The sequence below is a fragment of the Hakea prostrata genome, chromosome 2 (genome assembly GCF_041222555.1).
Source record: "Hakea prostrata isolate BN-2017 chromosome 2, UWA_Hpros_2, whole genome shotgun sequence".
NCBI lineage: Eukaryota > Viridiplantae > Streptophyta > Magnoliopsida > Proteales > Proteaceae > Hakea > Hakea prostrata.
In genome coordinates, this window is record NC_142601.1 from 42,331,505 (window position 1) to 42,355,584 (window position 24,080).

The 24,080-nt window shown below is 41.3% G+C and overlaps 1 protein-coding gene across 1 annotated transcript in view; it reads left to right on the plus strand.

The window, feature by feature from the left end:
• The first annotated feature begins 5,040 nt into the window (after positions 1 to 5,040).
• The window catches only part of RIF10 (polyribonucleotide nucleotidyltransferase), a 106,998-nt gene continuing 87,958 nt past the window's right edge, over positions 5,041 to 24,080 (plus strand). Inside the window, 2 exon segments of the mRNA XM_089144650.1 lie at positions 5,041 to 5,424; positions 16,069 to 16,137. Of these exon segments, the coding sequence (XP_089000776.1) occupies positions 5,137 to 5,424; positions 16,069 to 16,137 (357 nt within the window). The 5' untranslated portion in view covers positions 5,041 to 5,136.

Genomic DNA, 24,080 nt, shown 5'->3' on the forward strand with positions numbered 1-24,080 from the left:
ATCTACTTAGTCGTATCATGTCAGATCTGGATACTTTCCCTATGGCACCGACCAACTCGATTCCGTATCCTTCACACTAGAGTCAGCGTATCCTATGGCTACCACCAACTTGGACTACGGACTCATCAACCCTATTGGTCATCCACAAATGGTAAACGGGAAGCTCTCACGTCCTCTCACGGGTTGGTTACTGGTCTTGAGCGCCCGTGAGCCCAGGTCTATCCATTTGCAACCCTACTAATAAATGGCCCATTTCGGGTATTTGCAGTATGGTTTATGTCCTCTCACGGGGTGGTTACCGGTCTTGAGCACCCATCAACCATACCCTACCACGGGTCGTTCGGTCTCAATACCCTTCCGATTCGGGTCTGATACAACAAGGATAATCCTAACCATACATCTAGACAATCCTATGTATGTAATCCAATAACCCGAGAAAGTGTCGATGGACACCTTCGGAGAATATCCCATACTACTCCCTCCGATGTCCAAGGACAGAAGTCTCGGAAGGACACTTCCCAATCCCAAGTCATACATAGTCATTCACAAGCTCAATCTCATCATATCATACAAAATCAATAATTCATCATATAATCAAAGGCATGTCATAACATGATTAATCATATACATAATCGTAAAGAATAATTGAGCATGATATTCTGAATGACATGTAACATACAATTACTGATAAAAATGCATACAATAGTCATGCATGGTTAAGGAGTACACATAGGAAGTATATCTACTAAGTTTTCAAAGTAGAAGTATATTTGTATAATTAACGTACTTGAGGTAAAGACCATCCTTACCTTAATTGAGTCGGGAAATAAATCAAGAGTCACCAAAAATAGCCCAAAAGTCAGTGTTTGTACCCTAGACAACATATAATCAACATTAGAAAAGAAAACAATCGAATCGGAGGTCAAACGAAGCATTTCGGCAACAAACAGACTTGCTGTCATATCTTGGTCGACTAGTTGGTCGACTGTCAGTCGACCAAGCAGTCGACCAAAGCTTAACAGTAACGGGCAGAATTGGGGATTTGGCCCGAACTGATCTTCCGGTGCTCCGATCGACATGAAACTTGGAGGGCATGATTATGGAAATATGGGGACACTACACACCAAAAATTATCACGATCCAACGGTCCAATTGTGAATACCCAAAATCGAAACCTTATGTTATATATGCTAAACATCATGTATCGAATTGGAATTGATTGTAATTGCAAGGAATGATGGTGAATCAGTCAAGGGAATGGTAAGAATTAGATTGGAATCATGGACTCATAGTAATTTAGACCTAGCATACAACTAAATATCAGTTTTGAATCAAGGATAGGTTGAAATGAAAGAAATCAAAGCAATGCAATGTAAGCAATCTTAATGGGAGTATATTATAGCAAGAGTGGGGTGATAATCATGGAATTGAAAAGGGGAAACTCATGGCTAAGTGTTTATAAGGTTGCAGCACTTCAACCATGGTCTAAAGATCATAAATTGATAGAATAATGAGTAGATTAGAAGAGGAATCATACATTGAATTGATGATTGAGGTGGAAAACCAATAATTGGAGTCAAGGATCTTCACAAACACCAAGGAAGGCCCAAGAGAGTGTCATTTTTCATTCTCTGGAGTGCCAATGATTGGGGTAGACCTTCATTCACGAGTTCCAAAAAGGTAGGGTCAAAATGGTAAGTAATTTTGTGAATTTTCGAATTTCATTACTGTTGGTCGACTGGCTGGTCGATTGACAGTCAACCAAGGCTTGACAACACGGTGGATTTGGAAGGCTAGACAGATCCGAATTGAGTTGGGTTTTCTCCTACAAGTCAATCAACAAGTATAGTTTCAAGAAATACCTTCGGATTGAGCACGGGGGTTCAATAGGTGCTTCGACTAATTCAATCTTCTTCGATGCACATATTTTCACTAAACACTGACAATGTGCTCAAGTAAGGGGCATCAATGTCAATGTCCATAGGCTCTGGATCAAGCATCGAATCTTCAACTAAGAGGGCCCACAAATCTCTTCTACCTCCACTTCAGGTCTTCGGACCTGCAACAGTACAAAATCCTGGCCGGGTCAGGGTTAGGATAAGGCCGGATTTTACAGATGCCCTAATCAGTCATGCCACACTTCTTGAGATACACTTTCGCTGAGATGAACAGAGGGAGATGCGAATGGTGGATGGAAGCGATAGAGGCCAGCTTCAATTGATCCTTGAAGTAGAACAGTCCTCGTTTTGAGATCCTTCACAAAGCACAAACTAGGATGAGATTCCATATAGATATCATTATCATGTGTAAATTCACTCATAGAGAGCAAATTTTTAGTAATAGAAGGAACATGTAGCACTTTAGATAAAGTAAGAATTTTGGAAGGCGTTGATAGAGAAGCACATCCAATATTTTTTATATGCAAACCTGAGCCATTACCAATGTGAAGTTGATCAATACCATGGTAAGGCATTGTTGTCTCCATATGGGTTACATTGGATGTAACATGATGAGTGGCATCTGAGTCAAGGTACCAAGAAGGATCAAATGAAGCCGTGGGCCCTACCAAGAAAGCTTATGGAGAAGAATTTAGCATGGAGGTATTGTCACCTGGTGCATAGCGAAAATAACATTGCACCGTTGTATGATTAATTTTGTTGCAAATCTGACAAGCAACCATAGGGGTAGAGAGGAGAGGTGGAAGATGTTTTGCGTGTCGACCATGATTGGAGTAACCTCAAGCTCATCCTCTGCCATAGCTGTGAAAGGGGACACGATTTCGGTTAGTGGGTGGGGGGTTGATCTGGTGGATAGATTAACTTCTGATGAAGGCAAGTCAAGTTATTGTCTTGTTTGATCTTTGAAGATTTCTTGATTCAGTAAAAGGCCTATGAAATCATCAAGGGGAACGAGAGGTAATTAAGGTGGCAAAGGATTCATATAATCATATTCATGGCCTAAGCCACGAAGCATTGTGAGGATAATATCCGCATCAGAAACTGAGTGAGCAGCAGCGGCAAGATGATCAACAATAGATTTAATCTTTTGAACATATTCGGCCATAGAAGAGTGGCCTTTGCGAATTTGCAAAGTTGGTATTTCACTTGCATTATGCGGGCTTGAGATTGGGAGGCATAAGTCTGTTCAAGATAATTCCAAGCAGCGTGGGAAGTGGTGAGACCAATGATTTGAGAAAGAACACTTTCAGAAAAGGAGGAAATGATCTAAGATAAGATCATCTGGTCTTGCTTGCGCCATTGATAATATGCAGGGTTAGGAATGGAGGTTGATGTGGTGGAGGGATTGGGTATGGTTTGAGAAGGAGTTGGAGTGATTCCATCGACATAGCCATAAAGGTCATGTGCATGAAGTAGATGAAGAAATTGCGATTTCCAGAGGAGATAGTTGCTTCGATCAAGCTTTACAGGTAGGAGAGAAACAATGTTGGTAGGTGAAATCAGAGAAGAAGCCATGGCAGTGGTGGAGCTGGCCCTGAGGATCGCGTAGACGGCGGTCAGAGGCTGAAAAACTGATACCAAGTTAAAATTTCGTTTGAGAGAGAATTCTTCCACACTCAAATTAGTGAGTGGGAGATGTATATTAATATTATATGAATTACAATTCAAATATTTGAATTTGAACTATAACTTGTTTACAATCAAAATCTACAACTTGTTGATACTTTAACTATAACTCAATCAATCGAGGATAGAACTAGTTACGGTGGATTTGAATTTGAATTTGAATTCAGAGACCTATCCTTCACAAGGATAAATGAGATATGCCTTCCCTTCTAGTAGGCCAGATGACACTTGGACCCCCTTGTAATAGGGAAAACCCTTCAATCTAAGACATACCTCGACTCGGTGCCAAATTTGTCACCTCTAGTTTTCTTGCTGTAGTAATGGAGCTTCAAATCTGGCTTTGAAAATAGAGAAAAATACTCATGTGGCTTTGTATGATTCCTTAGAAATGCCTACTATGTTTTTAATCAGAATTCTGTTTCATTGATCTTTGTTTTCCCCAGAGAACTTTAGCAGATACAGAGAGCTTTCAATCAAAGGGATCTTTTGTTTTGGTGTCATAGTTGTTCGCCTCACTTGTGCTACTACAACACCACCGGTCCACCACCCATTCTTTCGACTGTCTTCAACAACGCTCCTAGTACTTTGGCAAGCCACCAACATGAGCACTAACAATATCACAGCTCACATCTCACATCTCATCATCTTCGAATGCTTCTGCAAATTTGGAGAGAGGAAAAAATTTAATGGGAGAGAAAAAAACAAAGAGAAGCGTTGCAAATTGAGAAAGAGAAAGATGAGTGGGGGAAAATCCCTTCACCCACATCGGATAAATTTAAAACTGGCGCTAGACTACAACCTTTGGGTCGATTTAATAGTCACAAACGGGAAGTGCATCCGTGATTTTCTGCCAAGACCGACTACTCCATGGCCAATTGAGGCAGTTCAAGATTTGCTCTTCTAGGCGGGCAGAGCAGAGACAAATTAGAGATCAAACAAGATTCAAACAGGAGAAAATAAAATAGAGTGGGGGAAGAAACGGCACAAAAAAACAGACAACAGATTTGTGAAGGCAAAGTAAGTTTTTGAATCTCCCGGTCACCCCCAATCCGTCACGTGGAAGGGATGATCGGAATTAGATTTTACAACCAAACGGATGATTCTGATTGAGTTTGAAATCTCGTTCTCAACCAAGCCCTTAGCAACCAGGATACAAGGAATTACGATTGACACATCCGTAAGAACATAAATTCCTAAGGGAGACTTATCGTTTAGCGAAATCGGGCGCTAGAGGAACAAGATTCCAAAGAGTGGAGTAATATAATAAGTAATATGTAATAAATTTTTTTTTCTGTCATTGTTTGTATAAAAAAAAAAAAAAACACTAGAGGATATGTAAGTGTCATTCCCATATTATGAAAGGATCTAAGCATCGTTCTGCAAAACTTAAAAGGGGAGGAAAATGTAATTTACCCCTTGTATTATGTCAGCTGCTTATCCCGCTGCGCTTCAAAGGCTTAGCAAAGCTCTACACTTCAATTTTGGGATAAACTGCCTCGACTATCCAAACTAAGCTAACAGCACACTCGGCACCTGCACAGAAGGGCAAGAAATGTTAGCCAACCCTATCTTCAACGCTAGGCTTTCTCCTCCTCCTCCCCCCTTTCTCCCCTCCATTCGAAGGAGAAGTCTCCTCCCTTCTTTTTGCGCCGGTTTCCGCCATTCAGGGAAACTTCAGTTATGTTCATTGACCTTACCTCCGTCAACAATCGCAAAGAGATGTTGTGTTAGAGCTTTGACGAAGCCAAATGATTCAGTAAAAGTAACGGATGAAGTTACCGATAGAACACACTGCATTCCTCAGCCGTACTCCGTCAAGATTCCTATTGGTGACAGACATGTAAGTTGTACTCGTATTTATTAGTTTCGTTTCAAGTCGACTTTATTTCTTTCGTTTTTTTCCCGCCTGTTTTTCTGCATTTGTTTGGCTGTTTTATAATTAATTTTTGAGTTATGAGGAAGTTCACAATTATTTATTATTCAAGAAACGAATTCAGCAATGCATCTCGAATTTCCCGGTTTAAAGCAATGCATGCTGTGTGTTTCGTTCTCTCTTGCATATGTTTGAGTTCCTTGTTGATGCTTCTACTACATAGCCTCATTCTAACTAAAAGGGCGTGAGCTACGTGGATCCTTGTTCACCAATCAGCTTTAGAAGAACTTTATTGGATGTAAATTCTAGGTACTAGGCACAGAACTGGGGGTTCTGAGTGCTTGGCTGCCTCATTGGATCAATGCTAATTCCTAACTAAGTTTATATTATTATTTCCTTTTATGTCCTTATTTGCAATTTGTATTCAGTTACAGACTGTCCATTTGTTGGAATAAGAAGGGGTGGACAAAAACGGGGGGGAAAAGTGTATTGTTTCCAATGAAAGGGCTCACTTTGATTGGTTCATCGGGGTGGGAAAAATGAGTAGACAAGCTTCTTTAAATTAAGAAATCCGTCGGCAGGTGTGTAACTTAACTTTTCCCACCCCATAGTTAAAAAAAGTCCCACCATTTTGGGCGGGACTTTGTGGAAAACTTAAATAAGCTTGTGGGGCTCAAATATTTCATGTTTTCTCTTACTTATCCTTCCTTTCCTTTCCTGTTCCACCACTCCACTACTAGTGGGTCCCACCTTTCTATCTTTCCAATCCCCTTTTTCTCTTGCAAACAGATGGTCTCTTAAGGGTGTTACGAGTAATCTTATAAACTCCTATCTGTGTAACGTAAGTTAATTCCTTTTTACAGAAAGGAGGACACCCGCAATGGGAATTCTCAACTATCGTAGGTTGCTCTTGAAAGAGTCTTGCAGTCTTTCTCTCTTTCTCTTTTTCTCTTTGATTAATCAATTTATTCTATGAAGCTTGTGACTTGGCAAGCACCACCATGGGTCTTTTGCTCCTTGGTTTGTAGCTTGTAGTTCATCTTTATTTGCTTTAGTCCATTCAAACATCGTGGGTCCTTGTCATGTTACAAATAAATGCAGTTTTATGTATTTTGTTACTTTTTTGGATGATTATTGTCGTCCTACTCGGTTGTATTGTTCTTATTTTTCAAAAGATTCTTATAATGAAATACAATGTATTACAATGTGCAAAATGAAATTTCTTCTTTTTGGGTTGACCATCTTGTGATTCATCAGCCTAATTGTTCCAATGGCCCAGAACAAAATGGCTGGTTGAATGTAAAAATAGGCACTTCCTAGATATTTCTTGCGCTCTCCTATTTCATATGTATGTCCAAAGCATTTTTGGTGTGAAGGCATATTAACTGCTTGTTATTTAATTGATTGCATTCCTTCACCTGTCCTTGTTAATAGATCTCTTCTCTCTGTTTTTATTCCCCTGAGGGCCCTAAGTTCTCCTTACCTTTTCATGTTTGGGGTTTTTTTTTTTTTTTTTTTTTTGGGGGGGGGGGTCTCTCTTGTCTACTTATTAGATTTTCCTAGGTATTCTCGTAGCCAAATAGGGTATATGTGTTTGACCTTATGTCTCACAAGTATTTTGTAATTGAGGTGTGACCTTTTTTTGAGGGCAGACCTTACTTTGCTCTATGTTCCGTCTCTTTGTCGATACTTTGTAGATTGTTGTTGTCACTTCCTATTCTTGCTTTAGTTCCCTTTTCACCCCATTAATTGTGTATCAACGAGGACTGACGGGAGAAGACGATAGACTTAAGTACATTCTTATTGTTTCCGCAGTTTCACTTAGTCTTCTTGTCTCCTTTGTTGATGATCCAACTAATTGTTTGCTGTCTAACTTACCCGTTGCCTTGCACAAAGGTCCGTGCTCTTGCACTCAGAAATCTAATGTCATGCATTTTGTTGACAAGTTTGTTTCCTTGTCCCATTTACCTCTTTTTGTTCATAATTTTGCCTAGTCTTTACTTATCATTTTTGTGCCTAAACACCATACTGTAACTAAAACCTCAACTTGATTGGAAGGTTGCTATGGATGTTTAAATGGATGCCCTCTTGACCCGTAGTACTGTAACACCTGAAGTCTTGTATATCTGCCACTGAGGAAGGACTTTGGTAAGTGCTGGAGTTATACTATCGAGTTTCCTTGTGATGGTTCTATTGAGTAGTGTTAGGTACCTGAATGAGGCTACTTAACAAGGTGGAATAACTCAAGAAGATAATAGCAATAACGGACTTTGAATAAAAGTTGAACGAGAAACAAAACACACTACTAGCAGGAGGTGAATCCTACGGCTACCCAAGAGCAATGGCTCTCACATAAACTTCTCTCTCTATATCCTTTCTACTCATCCTCCCCCCTATTTATAGCAATTACATTCCTATTGAATTAATTAACAAAATCAGCCTACTCGAGTAGGACTCTTCAAAAGAAACCTAACCGTAATGTAACCTAACCTAGATGTATTATGACTCTTGACCTCAAATCTAATTCTAGTAACCTTAACGCGAAGGACTCTTCATGCTTCAAATTTGCCGACGCGAATGCACTAGGACTCTGCTGAAACGACAGGACTCTCTTCACTCTTCAAACTGCAATCGTTTCCTGGGAGTGCTTTCCTTGTCGAATATAGACTCTTGATATCGGGGGCTTATCAATACTCCCCTCCAAAAGTTTCACCTTGTCCTCAAGGTGAAAACGGAAAGTGGGACCGTATTTCAGCATAAGATTCCCAAGTATTTTCACAAGGCAGCAGTCCTTTCCATTGAATCAAAACCTCCAAGAACCCTTGAGTAGAGAAACGAATGTTGAGCAAGGCTCGGGTGTGAGCGCAACTCGCCATTTCCCTACAAACAAGTTGGAAGCGGCGCGGCAATGTGCGCCCCAGTGCCGCTTCAACTGTGAAACGTGAAACACCGGGTGAATCCGTGAATCATCGTAAACGTAGACGATAGGCGACCGGTCCCACCGGCTCAATGATCCGGTACGGCCATAGTAGCGATGGTGAGTTTCTCATTGGGCCGTTTGGCGAGTTTCTGGAAGCGATAAGGTTGTAGCTAAGAAAAACTTCATCCCCCACTTGATAATGCACTTCCTACGCTTGAATCCGCGGAATTGCACATCCTATCTTGGGCCACCCGCAGATTTGTTTTGAGATCCTCCAACACCTGATTGCGCTTTCGGAGGAACACATCAACCTCATCCACTTTAGATCGACCATCCTCCCAACATAGAAGAGAGGGGGGGGGTCTCGTCCATACACAACCTGAAAGGGAGTCATTTTTGTGGCTGAATGAAACGTCGTATTGAACCAATATTCGGCCCACAGTAACCAATTAATCCAGTCCTTCGGTTGGCGAGCGCAAAAGCATCGTAGGTAAATTTCAAGGCTTATCAATACTCCCCTCCAAAAGTTTCACCTTGTCCTCAAGGTGAAAATCTGGAAAGTGGGACTGTATTTCAGCATAAGATTCCCAAGTATTTTCACAAGGCGGCAGTCCTTTCCATTGAATCAAAACCTCCAGCAACCCTTGAGTAGAGAAACGAATGTTGAGCAAGGCTTCGGGTGTGAGCTGCAACTCGCCATTTCCCTACAAACAAGTTGGAAGCGGCCGCGGCTAATGTGCTGCCCGGTGCTCGCTTCAAGCGTGAAACGTGAAACACCGGTGAATCCGTGAATCATCGTAAACGTAGACGATAGGCGACGGTCCCACCGGCTCAATGATCCGGACGCCAAGTAGGAGGGAGCCATGGCCGTTGGAGTCGAAGCGATAAGGTGTAGCAAGAAAAACTCATCCCCACTGATAAGACCCCAGCGAACCGCGGAAGCACATCCACGGGCCACCCCAGATTGTTGAGATCCCCAACACCCGATCCGGAGGAACACATCAACCTCATCCACTTTAGATCGACCACCTCCCAACAAGAAGAGAGGGGGGCTCGCCAACACAACCGAAAGGGAGTCAGGGCGAATGAAACGCGAGAACCAAAGGCCCACAGAACCAAAACCCCTCGGTCGAGCGCAAAAGCATCGAGGTAAACAAGGGGAACACCCGGACCACCGCGAGGATGGAGGCACGCTGAACGAGGTGGACCGCAATGAAAAGCTCCATCCAAAAAACTAAGGAAGACACGACCGACGGAGACGATGGTGAGGGAACCCAGCAAGCGGAAACCTCCGCTAAACGAGATAGCCACACCCGGAATAAGGGTGTGAAAGAGCGATAAATCGCAACGGATAGCCCCAACACAACAAGCACGGTATTCCACCAGTCTTGGTAACCCACCAATAAAATCCATGCTAATGCCCAAATGCGATCGGAATGGTAGTGGTGAAGGAGTCCAGCGGTTCATGGCTGATATTACTAGCCGACAAGCACACAACAGCCACAAATTGAGGAAGAGCATCCTACCAGATACCACACGCTAACGCCCGAAGTCCCAAAACCCCGAATGCCCACCGAATGGGGAAATGAACTCAAAGAATTGGAATAATGGTGACCCAGGGGATGACTAACGATCATAGAGAAGGTGCCCAAGGGAGGGGAGCGACCCAAAGAAGGCTGAAGATCTAGAACGGTCCGAGGCGTGACGGATAGTCCCACCAAGGTGCAGAATAAAGGCATCACCGCACCGAGAGAGCACCGCGCGCACCGGACGATACAATATCTCAAAACAAATCCCAAAAGTTCAAGACCCACTTGTGATCAGCAAAGCGGTCAAAATATCAGACCGACCGTCCGACAAATGCTCCCACAAGAAGAGCCAGAAGGCAAGACAGCCATAGTCTCAAGACAGACGGGCCGAGGGACAACACGGCCCAGAGGCAATGGATGGCCTGCACAAAAGCACAGCCCAAAACAAGCACGCCACCAAAAACTCCGGAAACGCCACCAAACGGAACGGTGATGACGGAGGGCAAAAGCGGTGCCCGTACCCCAAAAGCACCTCAATAAGGGAGTGGAGCGCAATTACAAATGGACGAAGAAACCCGGTAATCCAAAAACCCGCAAGGCAAGATAGGCACCCACCAGCACAACTCCGTGCCGGGAGCAGATATGATAGTCAAATACCAGAGCAACCCCAAACAGCACGGACACGAGGTGGCGGGAGAAGTATAAAGGGGGAAATGGCACATGTTCTCCAGCATACACCAAAATATCGCAAAGAACACCAAAAAAAGAAGTGCTGAAAACCCATGCATAGTGAGAAAGTCGAGCACGAGAGCCCAAAGCACAAGGAACGAATGCCCAAGGACGAAAAGCGCATCACCGCACTAACGGACGCCGACAAGCGAAACACGGCCAGCACAACAACAACCGAAGGAAACGAGAAGGAGAACACGATAGTCCAGAAAGCACCGCACAACCAACGACAGAGTAAGGACACACAGGCGACCAAGAAACACAACCGACCCGCGAGAAGTGGAACGAAGGCAAAAGGGGGACCCAAGACGGGCCTCCGAGGTGGTCACAAAAAGAGCAAAAAAAAGGACAAGACCCGACCAACGCCCACGGATCGAGAGCAACCACACCAACACAGCAACAAGGCAACGCAAAGGGACCAAGCAGGGCCACCAAAGAGGAACAACACCCAGGACCAACGCCAAGAAACAAGCACCCAAAAAAGGAAAAACACAAAAAAAAAGAAAACACCAACCACCAAACAACAAAGGACAACCCAAGCCCACCAACCGACGACAAAGCCCACAACGAAAGATGACAAGCAAGCCGAGCAGGGGGGAAGATCCCCACCAAAGAGGAGCGAGAGGCCAAAGCCAACAAGAACCCCGCCCAACCGGACAGCGGAGAAAAAACAGCCGAGGCACGAGGCCGAGAGGCCGCAACGAAACAACCGCCAAACCCGGAAACAAGTGAGGAGGCAGGAGGAGAGGAAGAGGAAGACACGGAGGGCAACCGAACGAACGCGAGGGAACGAGAAATGGGGGGGGCAAGTTAAAAAAGGAGGTAGAGGGCTGAGAGTGGGGCCAAAAAGGACCCCACCAGTCCCCAGGCGGCCAGGTCCAACCCAAAGGAGCCCAAAAATCGAACTAGCCCACCATAAACCACAAAAACACCCCAACATCTCCACACGCGAAAAACAAGCAAACACGCGAAACAAGCGGAGACGAGTAAACGAAGAAGATTCCAAGCCCAGATGACAAGCCCAACACCATCCAGCACCCAAAACAAAGGGGAGTACGAGGACAGACAAAGACCAGCGACCACCCAGGACCCCGTGAAAAGCACCAAGATAAAGGAAGGGGGAGCAGGAACGAACCCAGGGAGCACCCAAAGGAGCACGGAATAACAGAAAAACAATAAGCCCAGGAGAGTCCCACGACAACCCACGAACAAAGCAACGACCACCCAAAGAGGATCAAGAGGACCAAGAGGCACAACAAGGTGAATAAAAGAAGATAAACAAAAGGAGAAAAAAGAAAGAAACAAAAAAACAAGGAAAGCACCAAGAGAAACAAAAAAAACCCCTAAAGAAACAATGAATAATTAACAAAAAGCCACGAGGACCTCAAAAGAAACCAACAAAACAACCAGAGATAACTGACTAAAAATAATAACAAGGAAGGATATTAAATGAATGCACTAGGATTGAAAAGAGACATTAAGCAACGTTCTGGGAGTGTCCTTGTGAATATAGACTTGATATGGGTTATCAAGTAGCTTAAAGCTTGTCTAGTTGTGGAAGGTAAACTTGTAAGGTTGACTAATTTGAGACCTTCACTCCTGATGCCCGACTAAACTCTATTCACTTGGTTATTTTCTTGGGGAGGAATTTTTTCTGGCTCTTATTTCAACTTGGTATAAAACATGGTTTCTCGTATGGTGATCTCCATGTGGAATCTATATGGAACACTTCCTAGTTATTTTGCTCAGATGGAGGATCCTTCACAATTGTAAGTTACAAAGGCTATATATGGTCTTAGATTGTCATCTGGAGTGTGATTTGAGAAGTCAAGTGTTGCAATGGTGCCTTGTGACTTTTAACAATGTTATTCTATTCATTTTATCTTTGTTCACCATCAAAATGATGAGGTGATTGTTTTATTTGTCTATGCGGAGCTGTTTTATTTGCTAATGTGGGTGATATTACAATAAATGGTGATGGTGTGGCTGGTACTTTAGAAGTGAAACCATATTTATAGTAACATTTTCAGACTGAAGATATAGGTGATCTTTACTATTTTAGCAACATTAAAATTGTGAGAAGTAGTCAAGTTGGCTTATCTCGGGGGAATTATTCTAGTTGTTTGAGGGTCGGCATGCTTGGTTCTAAGCTAGTGGGCATTCTTATGGATTCTCATTAGAAGTTTGGAATAGATGATGATGATCTTCTTGCAGATGTACATGAGTACAAAGTTCATAGATTGATATCTTGATCTCGATTCCTCAAAAAATCGAGATTTTGCGAGATCTCGGCTGAGATATGGTAAATTTTGCTAGCCCAAATCTTTGCCGGATTTTATGGCTCAAATTGGGTTGCAACTTGGTATTTAGCCTATTTTAGGCCTTCTAAATACAATGGTGGCCTTAGATTTGTGAGAACACAAGTGTATATATGAGTTCTAGCTCAACCCGCTCAACCCTAACTTTTTAACATATACATTGAAGGAGCAAATATGTAGACTTAACACAACCGTTACTTGATATAAATGAAAACATAAAGGTTTCTAGTCAAATAATAGATCAAATGTGTTAGAAAGAAATTAAGAATTGAAAAGTAATTTTGTTTCCAATAGAAGTGTAAATCAGGCTAAGATGTTTAACATATATTTAATCCACATCCAAATAACTAGTGAAGAATATAATTTTTAGAAAAAAAGAAGAAGAAGTTTGGGAAGAACACTCACCTTCTTTAAGATTTGCTTCAAAATTAGTAGATCTTTATTTTAGATGAGCTAAACACCTTGTTGATGTAGACTAGGTAGAGATTTGACCAAGTTACAGAAATGCGTAGAAATCACCAAAACCAACAAGAGGAAGAGGCATCGAGAAAGGTCGAGATCAAGATATCTCAACTTGTCACAATTGAGATAAGGCATCCTCAAAGAGTGGGCTGAGTTGAGATCACGGCCGAGATTTTGAAGTCTCTTGGTTTTGCAGGCTATCTTGTCTCAAGGTCTCAAAAAAATGAAATCTCGTGAGACCTTGAACCATTAAAAGGTTTGGTGGGCAAGTTGATCAATCTTATAGTTACAACACCAAATATTTGCTTATTTTGTCGGTGTTTTTAGCTAGTTTATGCAGACTCCATAAGGCACCGTTTGTTTTCTGAATAAAGTGGGGTGGGAAAAAGTTTAAAAAAGTAAACTTCATAAAATCTGAAGTATGATTTGTTGGTTCAATGGGGGTGGGAAAGTGGGCATACTAGCTTTTTTAAATTAAGGAAGCTTGTTTGCTGATGTGGAATGTTACTTTTCCCACCCCATCCCTTTTCAAAGTCCCACTAAATAGGTGGGACTTTGTGGAAAAGTGAGGGATACAACAAAAGTGGGACCCACATTTGAAACTTTTTCACAATATCCTTTCATTTCTTTCCCATTCCCCCACCCCACTACATATGGGTCCCACATGTTATTTTTCTCACCCCTTTTTCCCATCCCACTTCTACAAACAAATGGTGCCTGAAGTTCATTGAGATGGAGCAATGCGTGTTCCTTGCTAGTTGCTACTTGAAGGGTGCCCTAGTGAAGGGTTGGTTTGTTGACCACATAGATGCTTGGATCTTGTTGCATATTTGATGTAGCATCAAATGAATGAAGGCTAGTTAATCAAGAAGAGGTTTGTGGTAATTTCTCTATGGATTATGTTGTCTTTTAGGGTAGGGCAGGGGGGAGGGTTGTGAATTGTGATAAGTGCTGTAATGTGATGAAACCAATGGGAAAGGATGTAGTTGGGTTATGTGAAAATTCCTATTAATCTCATATATGGGGTGGGGAGGGTTTGGCTTCATTAGGTTTCAAGGTTTCAAGGATAATTCATCCATGGAGAAATGGAATAAATTCCTTGATATGGGCTTGCAGACTTCAGGGTTCTTTATATGGATTGAAATTTAGATTGAACCTTGGTTGTAACTCTCAGTAGTTGCTCAAATTTGGTTGATTTCTAATGGTTAAATTTCAAGTTCTGAAGAATCTTTATTTTAGGGGTTTCAAAATAGGGTTTCAAATCAAGGTTTTTTTAGAACTAGGGTTTGACTTGTCAGAATAGGATGAAATGTGGAGGGACTATAGGTAAGAATATGGATATGATTCATTGATCCTCCAAGTATGGTTAGGTTTGGAATGTTAAATTGGAAGATATGGGATTTCTTGTATTAGGGAATCTATGAAGTCCAGAAATTAAAGAAAACTCACGAAAACAAGAGAAAAGGTGAGAGGAGAAAAGGGGGGGGGGGGTTTGGGGTACTGGCTGCCACTAACATGGATGGTACGTGGTAGGGCCTTGTCTTGAAATATGAAGGCCTGGAATGACTTGTGTAGGTTGAAATTGTCAACCGACTTAGGATCCTTGCTTGACATCCTTGACTTCAGAATGAACCTTTTACCAGACACTTGGAGGTACCTTTCAAGGTTGATAACAGTAAAGACACAATAGAACAGGCTGCAAAGCCGAGAAATTTCATGCAATAATCATTGTGTATTTTCATTCCTCTCTCTAAGAGGGGGGGGGGTATAAATAAGCTACAGAGCTTTGTAGCTCATAATTAAAATAGGAAAGGAACTCCTAAAAGAAATAAAAACTTAAAACCTATTAAATCCTAGAACTCCTTATAGACTTTTTACTTGGACATTTGAAACTGAAATAAAACATGAGAAAGACTATTGTGCCTGTATAACTCAAGTTGGGCAGAATTTACATTATTAGACCAATTAATTGAAAGTTTTCAAACTTAAGCTAGGTGAGCCCAATGTAGGCTCATTAAGAGGCCCATTTCACTTTAAAACTAAAGAATTGAAGGTCCATGACCTAGATAACCCAATCCTAGGCTTGCTTTAAGAAAAAGAGGCCCAAACAGGTGCTGGCTGACTGGGCTGGCCCAGTAAGTGATCATTACTCGACCACAGGTTATCGTATGCTTGCTTGAGGATATTTAGTTACATGAAGAAGTAAGAAACCAACTATGCTCATCAGGTTAATTGCTGAAGTAGAGTACAAAGCTGTGGCTCATACTATTGCATAATTGATGTGACTTAGATCTCCTCTTCTTTAGATAGGTTTGTTTGTTCCGATGCCTGTGTGTAGATGTATTGTGATAACCATGCTGCTACAAGCATTGCTAGCAATCTTGTCTATCACCTTCAGGCTTCAGTGCCAAAGCTTCTTTTCATGAATTTATGGAATTATCATGTCTGCTTTTGATCCTCTTCTACATCCAATTTTGAAGTCATGTAGATATTTCTTTTCATAACTACGTGGTAACTATTTAAAGTTATGAGTTTCAACAGTGGTAAGAACACATTATATTGATGTGCAGTGTGCTTATCCACCATTTATATCATGGCAACGGAAAATATGCACATTGGCTGAGTGGGTTCTTTCTGTTATACATTATTTCAGATCTTGGTTGAGACTGGTCTTATAGGAAGACAAGCTAGTGGGGCGGTTACTGTGACGGATGGGGAAACTGTAAGTTTTTTCTGGCACCATCTTGTAACATAGTGACATATTGACATCTGTTGTTTGCTCTTTCAATTATGGCTAAAAGTTTTGGCCTGCTTGCTTGCTATGATCCATTACTTTTCTTTGCTATATTGTGTTTCAAGTTGGTGTCTGTAAATTGAACTCCATATAGATCTGCATATATGAGGGCAAGCCTTGGTGCAATGGTTGGTGCACAGTTGTAGTGATACATACTACATATGTCTTTGATGTGCGTATATGAAGGGCCCGGTTTGGACAAAGGCAATTTTTGTTTGTGGCAGTTTCATACTATGATATGGTCTGTAGTTCCAAAATCATATGGCATCATTTGATGTGAATTCTTAAGTTCAGCCATTAATAGCAGTTTAGAGATCGTTCATTTAAAAATAGATTGGTTTGCACATTTATTGGCAGTTGGCCATGTGTACAGGCTGATGGATGTGTCGTCGTTGTTGGTGACAGTCCACTGATGTTAGGGAGCAGTTTCAGGTGGCTTGACAATGACAGTGAACTGGCTTATGTGACAGTGTGTTGCTGTGCTCAGGCCTAGCTGACATATTTTCACATCATCTAGCAGCGTTTTGAGCTGTTTTGTAGTATGTGGTGCAGTTTTTATGGGCATTGAGTGGTAATGCTGTAGGTTCTTGGAGATGGGGAAACTTCAGAGCCAATTTCAGCAGTCCAAAAGGCAGAACTGGGAGATTGCATGGACTGCAGAGTTATAAAACAATGTTCCATCTTTTCCACTGGAACTAGAGCTGTGTTGATATGAGTTGTACGGTGAAGTTAAAGATATGAGTCTGTGCAGTGAAGTTAAAGACATTTCCATATTGTTGCACAAAAATGTAAAGATGGTGTGTTCAGCTGGATGTGATGTGGATTAGTGGCATTTTAACAGAATTGGCATGTGGCGTAGCCGGCCAACTGGGTAGCAAGCTAGTTAGCATGCTGCTTGGGCCATGGTGCATGGCAGAACCACAGCCCCATGGGACATGATGCACCATAGAATACCAGGCCATGCAGCTACCGCGGCAGCTTGCCTAGTCATGCCTGTAGCATGCAAGCCATTGGCTATGATACGACACAGCAGCACAAGGCCATTCCATGCGGCTTCAGGGCCCCAGACATGGCACAAGAGGCCATGGGGGTTTCAAGGTACCAAGGCCTCTGTCACAACATAAGAGTTTTGTAATCTGTAGTGGAGAAGAGAGGAAGAGAGGAAGAAGAGAAGAGTAGAGAAAGAGAAGAGAATGCAACTTTAATAGTGTCGATTTAATTGTAGAATGAACAAAATAAGTAAGAAGACCTAAAGACTCTAGTTGGAATCTAAAAAATCCTCTTTGGGTCTTTGGAGAGGTTCTAACTCTCCCCCTCAAGCTGGAGCAAATATGTTTAGCATGCCCAGCTTGTTACAAATATAGTCTATTCTCCCACTCCCCAAAGACTTAGTGAAAACAGCTGCAAGCTGTTCATCTGGTCTGATTTGACTTGAAACAACTAATCCACTTTTTATCTTCTCTTTGACAAAGTGACCATCTGTCTTAATGTGCTTCGTCTTGTCATGGAACATAGGATTGCAAACAATATGAGTACAGCCTGATTATCACACCGTAGTTGCAAAGGAGCCATAACTTTGAAGCCTAACTCAGAAAGGAGTTGCTGTTCCAAAATTAATTCACAAGTTAGATTTGCCATTGCTCTATATTCAAACTTCAGCACTGGAACGAGCAGCTACACTCTGTTTTTTGCTCTTCCAAGAAACAAGATTTCCCCCTACATGGGCAGTACCCAGTGGTTGACCACTTGACCTTTCCACTAGAAATCCAGCAAATCTGCATCAGAGAACCTTTCCACCCAGTAGTTATGTCCATGATTCTGATAAACAATTTATTTCCTTAGAGCTTCTTAAGATGGCAGAGAATAGGGATGACTGCCTCCCAATGAGATGTCTTAGGAGAGGACAAGGAACAAATTTCAGTTGAAACCTGAATTTCGACCCAAGAAAAGGCCGAAATTTTCAAGTTTTGACCGAAATTTCGGTCGAAACATGACGTTTTCCTGAAATTTCGAACTTCAGTTTTGAACTTTATATGGCATCAAAATGATCTGGATTCCTGCCCCTTACCTATTTCAAGTATAATAAACACAATGGAACTACTAGTTTACCAAAACAATCATTGAAAAGTTAACATTCAAGTATATACTGCAATATGAGAAGAACTGAGAATACTACCAAGTAAGAGTCTGCTTAATACATGTCTAATAGGTCAAGTGATGGTGTCTCACATTAATCAATTTGAAGCTCATACATGAGTGTATTCATGTGTATTTTAGGAATATACATATTTTAGAAAATAATTTTTAAATACAAAAGAATAAAAAATAGTAGCAATATCCAAAAATTAATTTTAACTTCACATAATCATAGATCAACACTCTAGACTAAACATACTTTAATTTGAAAGAACCCTAAGTTGATTTGAGGCATAAACAAAAAAAAGAAAAAAAAAATGGAGAACTTTGTTAACTCACCTTGTTTGGTTCTCAAAAACCCAACAATGGAGGAGCAAGAGTGGAGTTGGAATGCAAAGGAGTTGTTAAAATCAGCTTGAATGAGGGTAGAAATCAAAAGAAATCAGAGAAAAAGTGTGAAGGGGTCTAAACTTGGAGTGGCGGAACTAGCGAAACCTGCGAAATTTTGCAGGTTTTGCTCAAAATGAGTAGGTTTTATTAACTGAGGATGTAGCATTTTGGTTGGTACTGAAATATCGTATCATTTCGACTAAAATTTCGTTCCATTTGGTTGAAACATATGACTTCAACGAAATATTTGAGATTTCGTCTCATTTTTCAAAAATGTAGTAATTTCGACCGAAATTCGACCGTTTCGGTTGAACTTTATACCATGGGAGAAGAAAGACATTGGCTCACCATACAAACAGGGAAAGCAATATTGGTCGAGTAATTGTTAAATAGTTTAGCTTACCCGCCAATTGCCTATACCTTTTGGGATCTTATAGATCCTGTCTTTAGGAACAAGCTTTGCATTCAGGTCCATAGGAGAGTCAAGATGCTTTAAGTCAAGTATTATTGTCTCAGTAAGCAAGTCACACAGACAGACATATTTCAAATTTTCAATGGAGACAGAGCCACTACCTTTGTGGACTGTGCAACTTCCACCCCCAGAAAATACTTTAACTTTCCCAGTCTTTAGTTTGAAATTTCTGTTGGAGGATGTGTCTTCAATGCATATATCCCAACAGAGTCATCTTTTGTGATGATGGTATCATCAATATATACTACCAAGAAAATGTTCCTTGTATTTGGCAGATGGTAGAATATGGATTGATCACTGCCATATCTGGATAAACCAAATTTATGTATAACGTTCCTTGTATTTGGCTGATGGTAGAATATGGATTGATCACTGCCATATCTGGATAAACCAAAGTTATGTACTATCTCAGTGACAAAGGCCACTGATAAGTAGCTGCCAATGGGATTAAAAGGCGAACAAAAGTGAGTTTAGCTCCCATTGAGATTAAAGGGAGAACATAAGTGAGTTTTGCCATAGGGGAAAAAGTATCTGGATAGCCCACTCCATAAACTTGGGCATAACCCTCAGCAACCAGCCTTGCCTTCAGGCGAGCAAGGGAACCATCAGAATTCACCTTCATAGCAAAGACCCGATGACAACCAAGGCAGCCAATTGCATCTTCATTGAGGGTAAAGGAACACATCCCATATTTGGTTTTCTTCTGTGGCCGTTAACTCTTCAGGCGCTATAGCAGTTCACGAAGGATTAGACAAAGCTTCAAAAATAGTTTTGGGAATAGGATGTTACACAATGGTGGACAAAGAAGTTGTAAAACAAGATGATAATCCAGCATAGGGAACAAAGATATAAGGGTATTGAACACAACTGCGAGTACCTTTACAAAGGGCAATTGGAACTTCAAGATCAATCGAAGAGGGTAATATCTGAGGATCTGTAGATGAAGATGGCAAGGAGGCCGAGTCTGTGTGAGTAGAGGGGGTGACAGCCAGTCTTGGATGGGGAACATATAGCTCGGTGATGGCTGGAGGTGGAGGAGTTGTGCCTTGAGAACCATAGTTTGAATATCAGATATTGAAAATCATTGTCAAGCTTAGTTGATAGTAACAAGTTCAGTAGAATAAGGAGTAGAGTCAAAGAAAGAGACATCGTTGTAATGAAATATTTGCTTAATTCAAAGAAATAATGGCGATAACATTTTTAAGTATGAGAGTACCCAACGAACAAACATTTAAGAGCACGGGTTGTAATTTAGAAGACTTGCATCAAGGCCTACCCCTTGAACAGTAAGCCACATCAAGCCATAAAAAATTTCAATGTAAGTCACATCGAGTCATCAAAAATCGACACAGAAATAAAAGATTGTAGTGCAAAATAGGCAACCTGTTGAAAGCTTGAAATTGTCAAAATATATATTGTTTTATATATTCTTGGACTTGGTCAATTTGATGTGTCAAGGTTCAAAATCTCAACGAAAGTTTGATCATCTTGGTTAAGACTTGGTATTTTTTCTAGGAAATTACGATGGTCATTTGCGGCCCTATTTTGATGGGCTTTTGACATAGGTTTTCGCATACACCCTATTTAAAGCATAGATAACACAATGGGGTATTTTACATAAAAAACCAATGGAAAGTACTCATTTATATCTTACCACTTGAGAGGCATACATGTCCGTTCCAACAAATACAAAGAGTTGTAAATTGAAACAAAAATACTTTAAATGTTTCACATTCAAATGGAATGTTAAACAACATGATATTCCCAAATTAAATAATCAAAAAGAAACTTGTGCCAACATCTCAACTCAAATCCAAGATGAGGTCCTTGGTGGATCCATACCACGAGTTGCATTCCATTGGATCTGTCTCGGCCTCTTTCTTGAACGGTGGACATTCACATCCCATGTCATGGTGTGGGACCTACTGTTTTGGTAGTCCAAACTACCATCTATGCGTCCCATTGTTAACGTAAAATAGATATCCCAAACTAGGGAATGGGTCACCATAACTATTGTAAGAAGATGATGGATGAATTGGGTGTGATGGGTATCCAAAGATGGAGTCCACAAATGATGATCCTGATCCACCCCATACCCATGTGGAGACATACTCATAGATGACCCCTCATATCCACTATCATGTCTGTATGCTGCAGTGCTCTAAAAAATCCACCATATGCTCCATAACCATAACCCTTGTATGGTGTTGATTCAAAGTTTTCTATAGCAGTGTCCTGGGTATCACTGGATGATGGTGCTTGTTGGTGTCCAGATCCTCTAGGCCCCCCGAGCTCATAGGTCCCATGGTGCATGACAAGGTGGATATATACATTGGAGATCCATATCTATCATCCTCATATCTATGGTTTTGTTTGGGTCGGCTGTAGGTACGTCACTTGTATGGCAGTGCACCATGATCTTGATTTTGTTTTGCATGTGTGAACTAAGATTCCCATATTAACCTCATTGGCCTTGCTTGACTCCTAGATCCATCTTGTTGTATCATTTGGTCCTTTTACTCATGTAGAGAACTCAATCTATGGCCATGGTGCACCATCACCACTATCACCAGCACCGTCAGTACCATTCATCATCATCAACAACACTTGGGATAGGTGCCTGAGTGGTGGCATCGTCTCTGTCCAACCACTATAAGTCATCTTCACTATTATGGGATGCACTGAGGTATGGCTCAAATAGATGGGGGCTCTGTGTATGCACTTTCCTATTTGTGGTGCAATACTCATGCATGTTCACACTTATCTAATTTGCAATATGTTTACTAGGTCGACCTCTCTCCTCATCCAACAAAGGCTCATCTCTGTCCTTGATCCACTCATATAGGGGGTTCTCAGCATCATCATGCAGCTTAAAGATCTCTGCTATTTGATCGGGCTGTTATCATGTTCCATCCCTGATATAATGTTTTCCTCTTTGAATCACTCATATTTCAGTGCACATAAACTAGGCTGTTTAGTTGCTTCACGCCCAATCGGTTCTGCCTCTTAGAGTGAATGAGGTTGAATGTGTTTAAGTTACGCTCACACCCAATGGTTGAACATGTCTATAAGAGCACTTCACGTGTAATCACTGCCAAGTTGGGTGAGTCACCCCTGCATAGCGGCCACTACTCGGCTGCAGCAATATATATAATTCAATTAATATGGTTGTACATAACTTGAGTATAGAAGTATATTACTGAAAGAGACAATATCTAGAGCTTTAGACTAACCGGCATACTACTTTCACAAGCCGACATTGTCACCGATTGACCGAAGCTCTTAGTGGTGTCCCTAAAAGACTTCACCTAAAATTAACAATAACTAGGTTAGTATAAAATCAATCTTACTGAGTCACTAGTGAACAATAACACTAAGTAGTTCTCACCTAATAGTTTGATGATGGCTTGTTGAGATGGACTTGGTTCCATCCTCTCCGCCACAGTCTGGACTGCATTCATCAAATCTTGTCTCATCCTGAGTTGATGCTTGTAGTTGTATTGGGGATTTAGATATTATGCTAACAAGAATAATCGGACATATTAAGATAATAAGTTGTATTATAAGCAATGAGCTACCAGATACCAAGTACGAACTCACCAGCCTTATGTAGTGGATGCTGCAGCTGCCTCTCCCATCTTTCTTGGATGATTTGAAGGAATTTCTTGTTAGCCATTAGGTATACCTATTCAGCCTTCTATTCATCATGTCCACTGCATTCCATATATGTGGTAAAGTTCGTTTCCTTTGTTGATCTACTAACTTTGGAACAGTCACCAGAGGGTCAAGAACCCTTACCACTTTTCTCACTCTTCCAGAAACCGTCACTAGATATGTTGGTTTGGGCTTGCTCTTCCTTGCAGAACCCTCATAGTTGAACCACTTTTCTGAAGCAAACATGGACGTAAGGCCGGCCTTGTAGCCTCAAAACCTTGTAGAGCAATCCAGTTGGTTGCAAACCTTGTAATGCCTAGCCTAACCAAGTCACCAGCCCACCTTGTTCTCAACATATGCAATGTTAACCCCCATGGTTGTAGATGAAGGTGCTACTGTCTTGCCATGCCTACAACTCTCACAATCTTTTCTTGACCTATGTCCTTCAGCATCAGGTCAATGTAGTGTGCAACACAAGTAGTCAAAAAGAGCTTGTATCAAGTATTTTCCATTATCTTCAACCCAGCTACTGGTGGCTGCACGCCAAGTAATATAGAGAGAGAAAAGAAAGGGATAACCAGGGGCAAGAGAAGTTGATGAAACCCTTGATCTATTCAAAGGAGCCCCTATATCATGTTATAATTCAGATTCATGTGATTAGATTAAGAGCAGAGAAGGAGATTGAAGAAGCATGAGAAGAAGACCAAGAAAAGGGGTGAGAGAAGCCTGTTGCAAGTTTGAAGGAGGCCTGCAATTAATAGTTATTCCTCTAATTGCAGGTCTCAGATTTGTGATATTTTGGAAACATACAAAAAACCAAATCTGTCCATACTTAAGTGATGTCAGAATTACAATAAAGTAAAATAGAAATAATCCTAATCTAACAACTAAGAAATAATTCCAGAATTGCCCTTGCTGTTGCACCAGGACTTGGGACTCCTAGCAATTGGAAACTTCAACATTTGTCTTCAACTTCCTGTGATATCGAAGATAGACGTTGTAGATCTCATAAGGGGTGGGCCCCTTCACGTCCCACCTTTACTAATCTCATCAAACATGGCACCGATGTATGGCCTTTGGTTGCATTTGTAAGAATGCTGTGGTAGAAAGCTCATTTGGAGAAAGCAATCCCCACTTTTTCCTTTGCATTACTCCATGTATGCTTCAGGTTTTTAAAAAGTGCCTGATCTATACGAAGAATCCAACATTTGGATTAGTG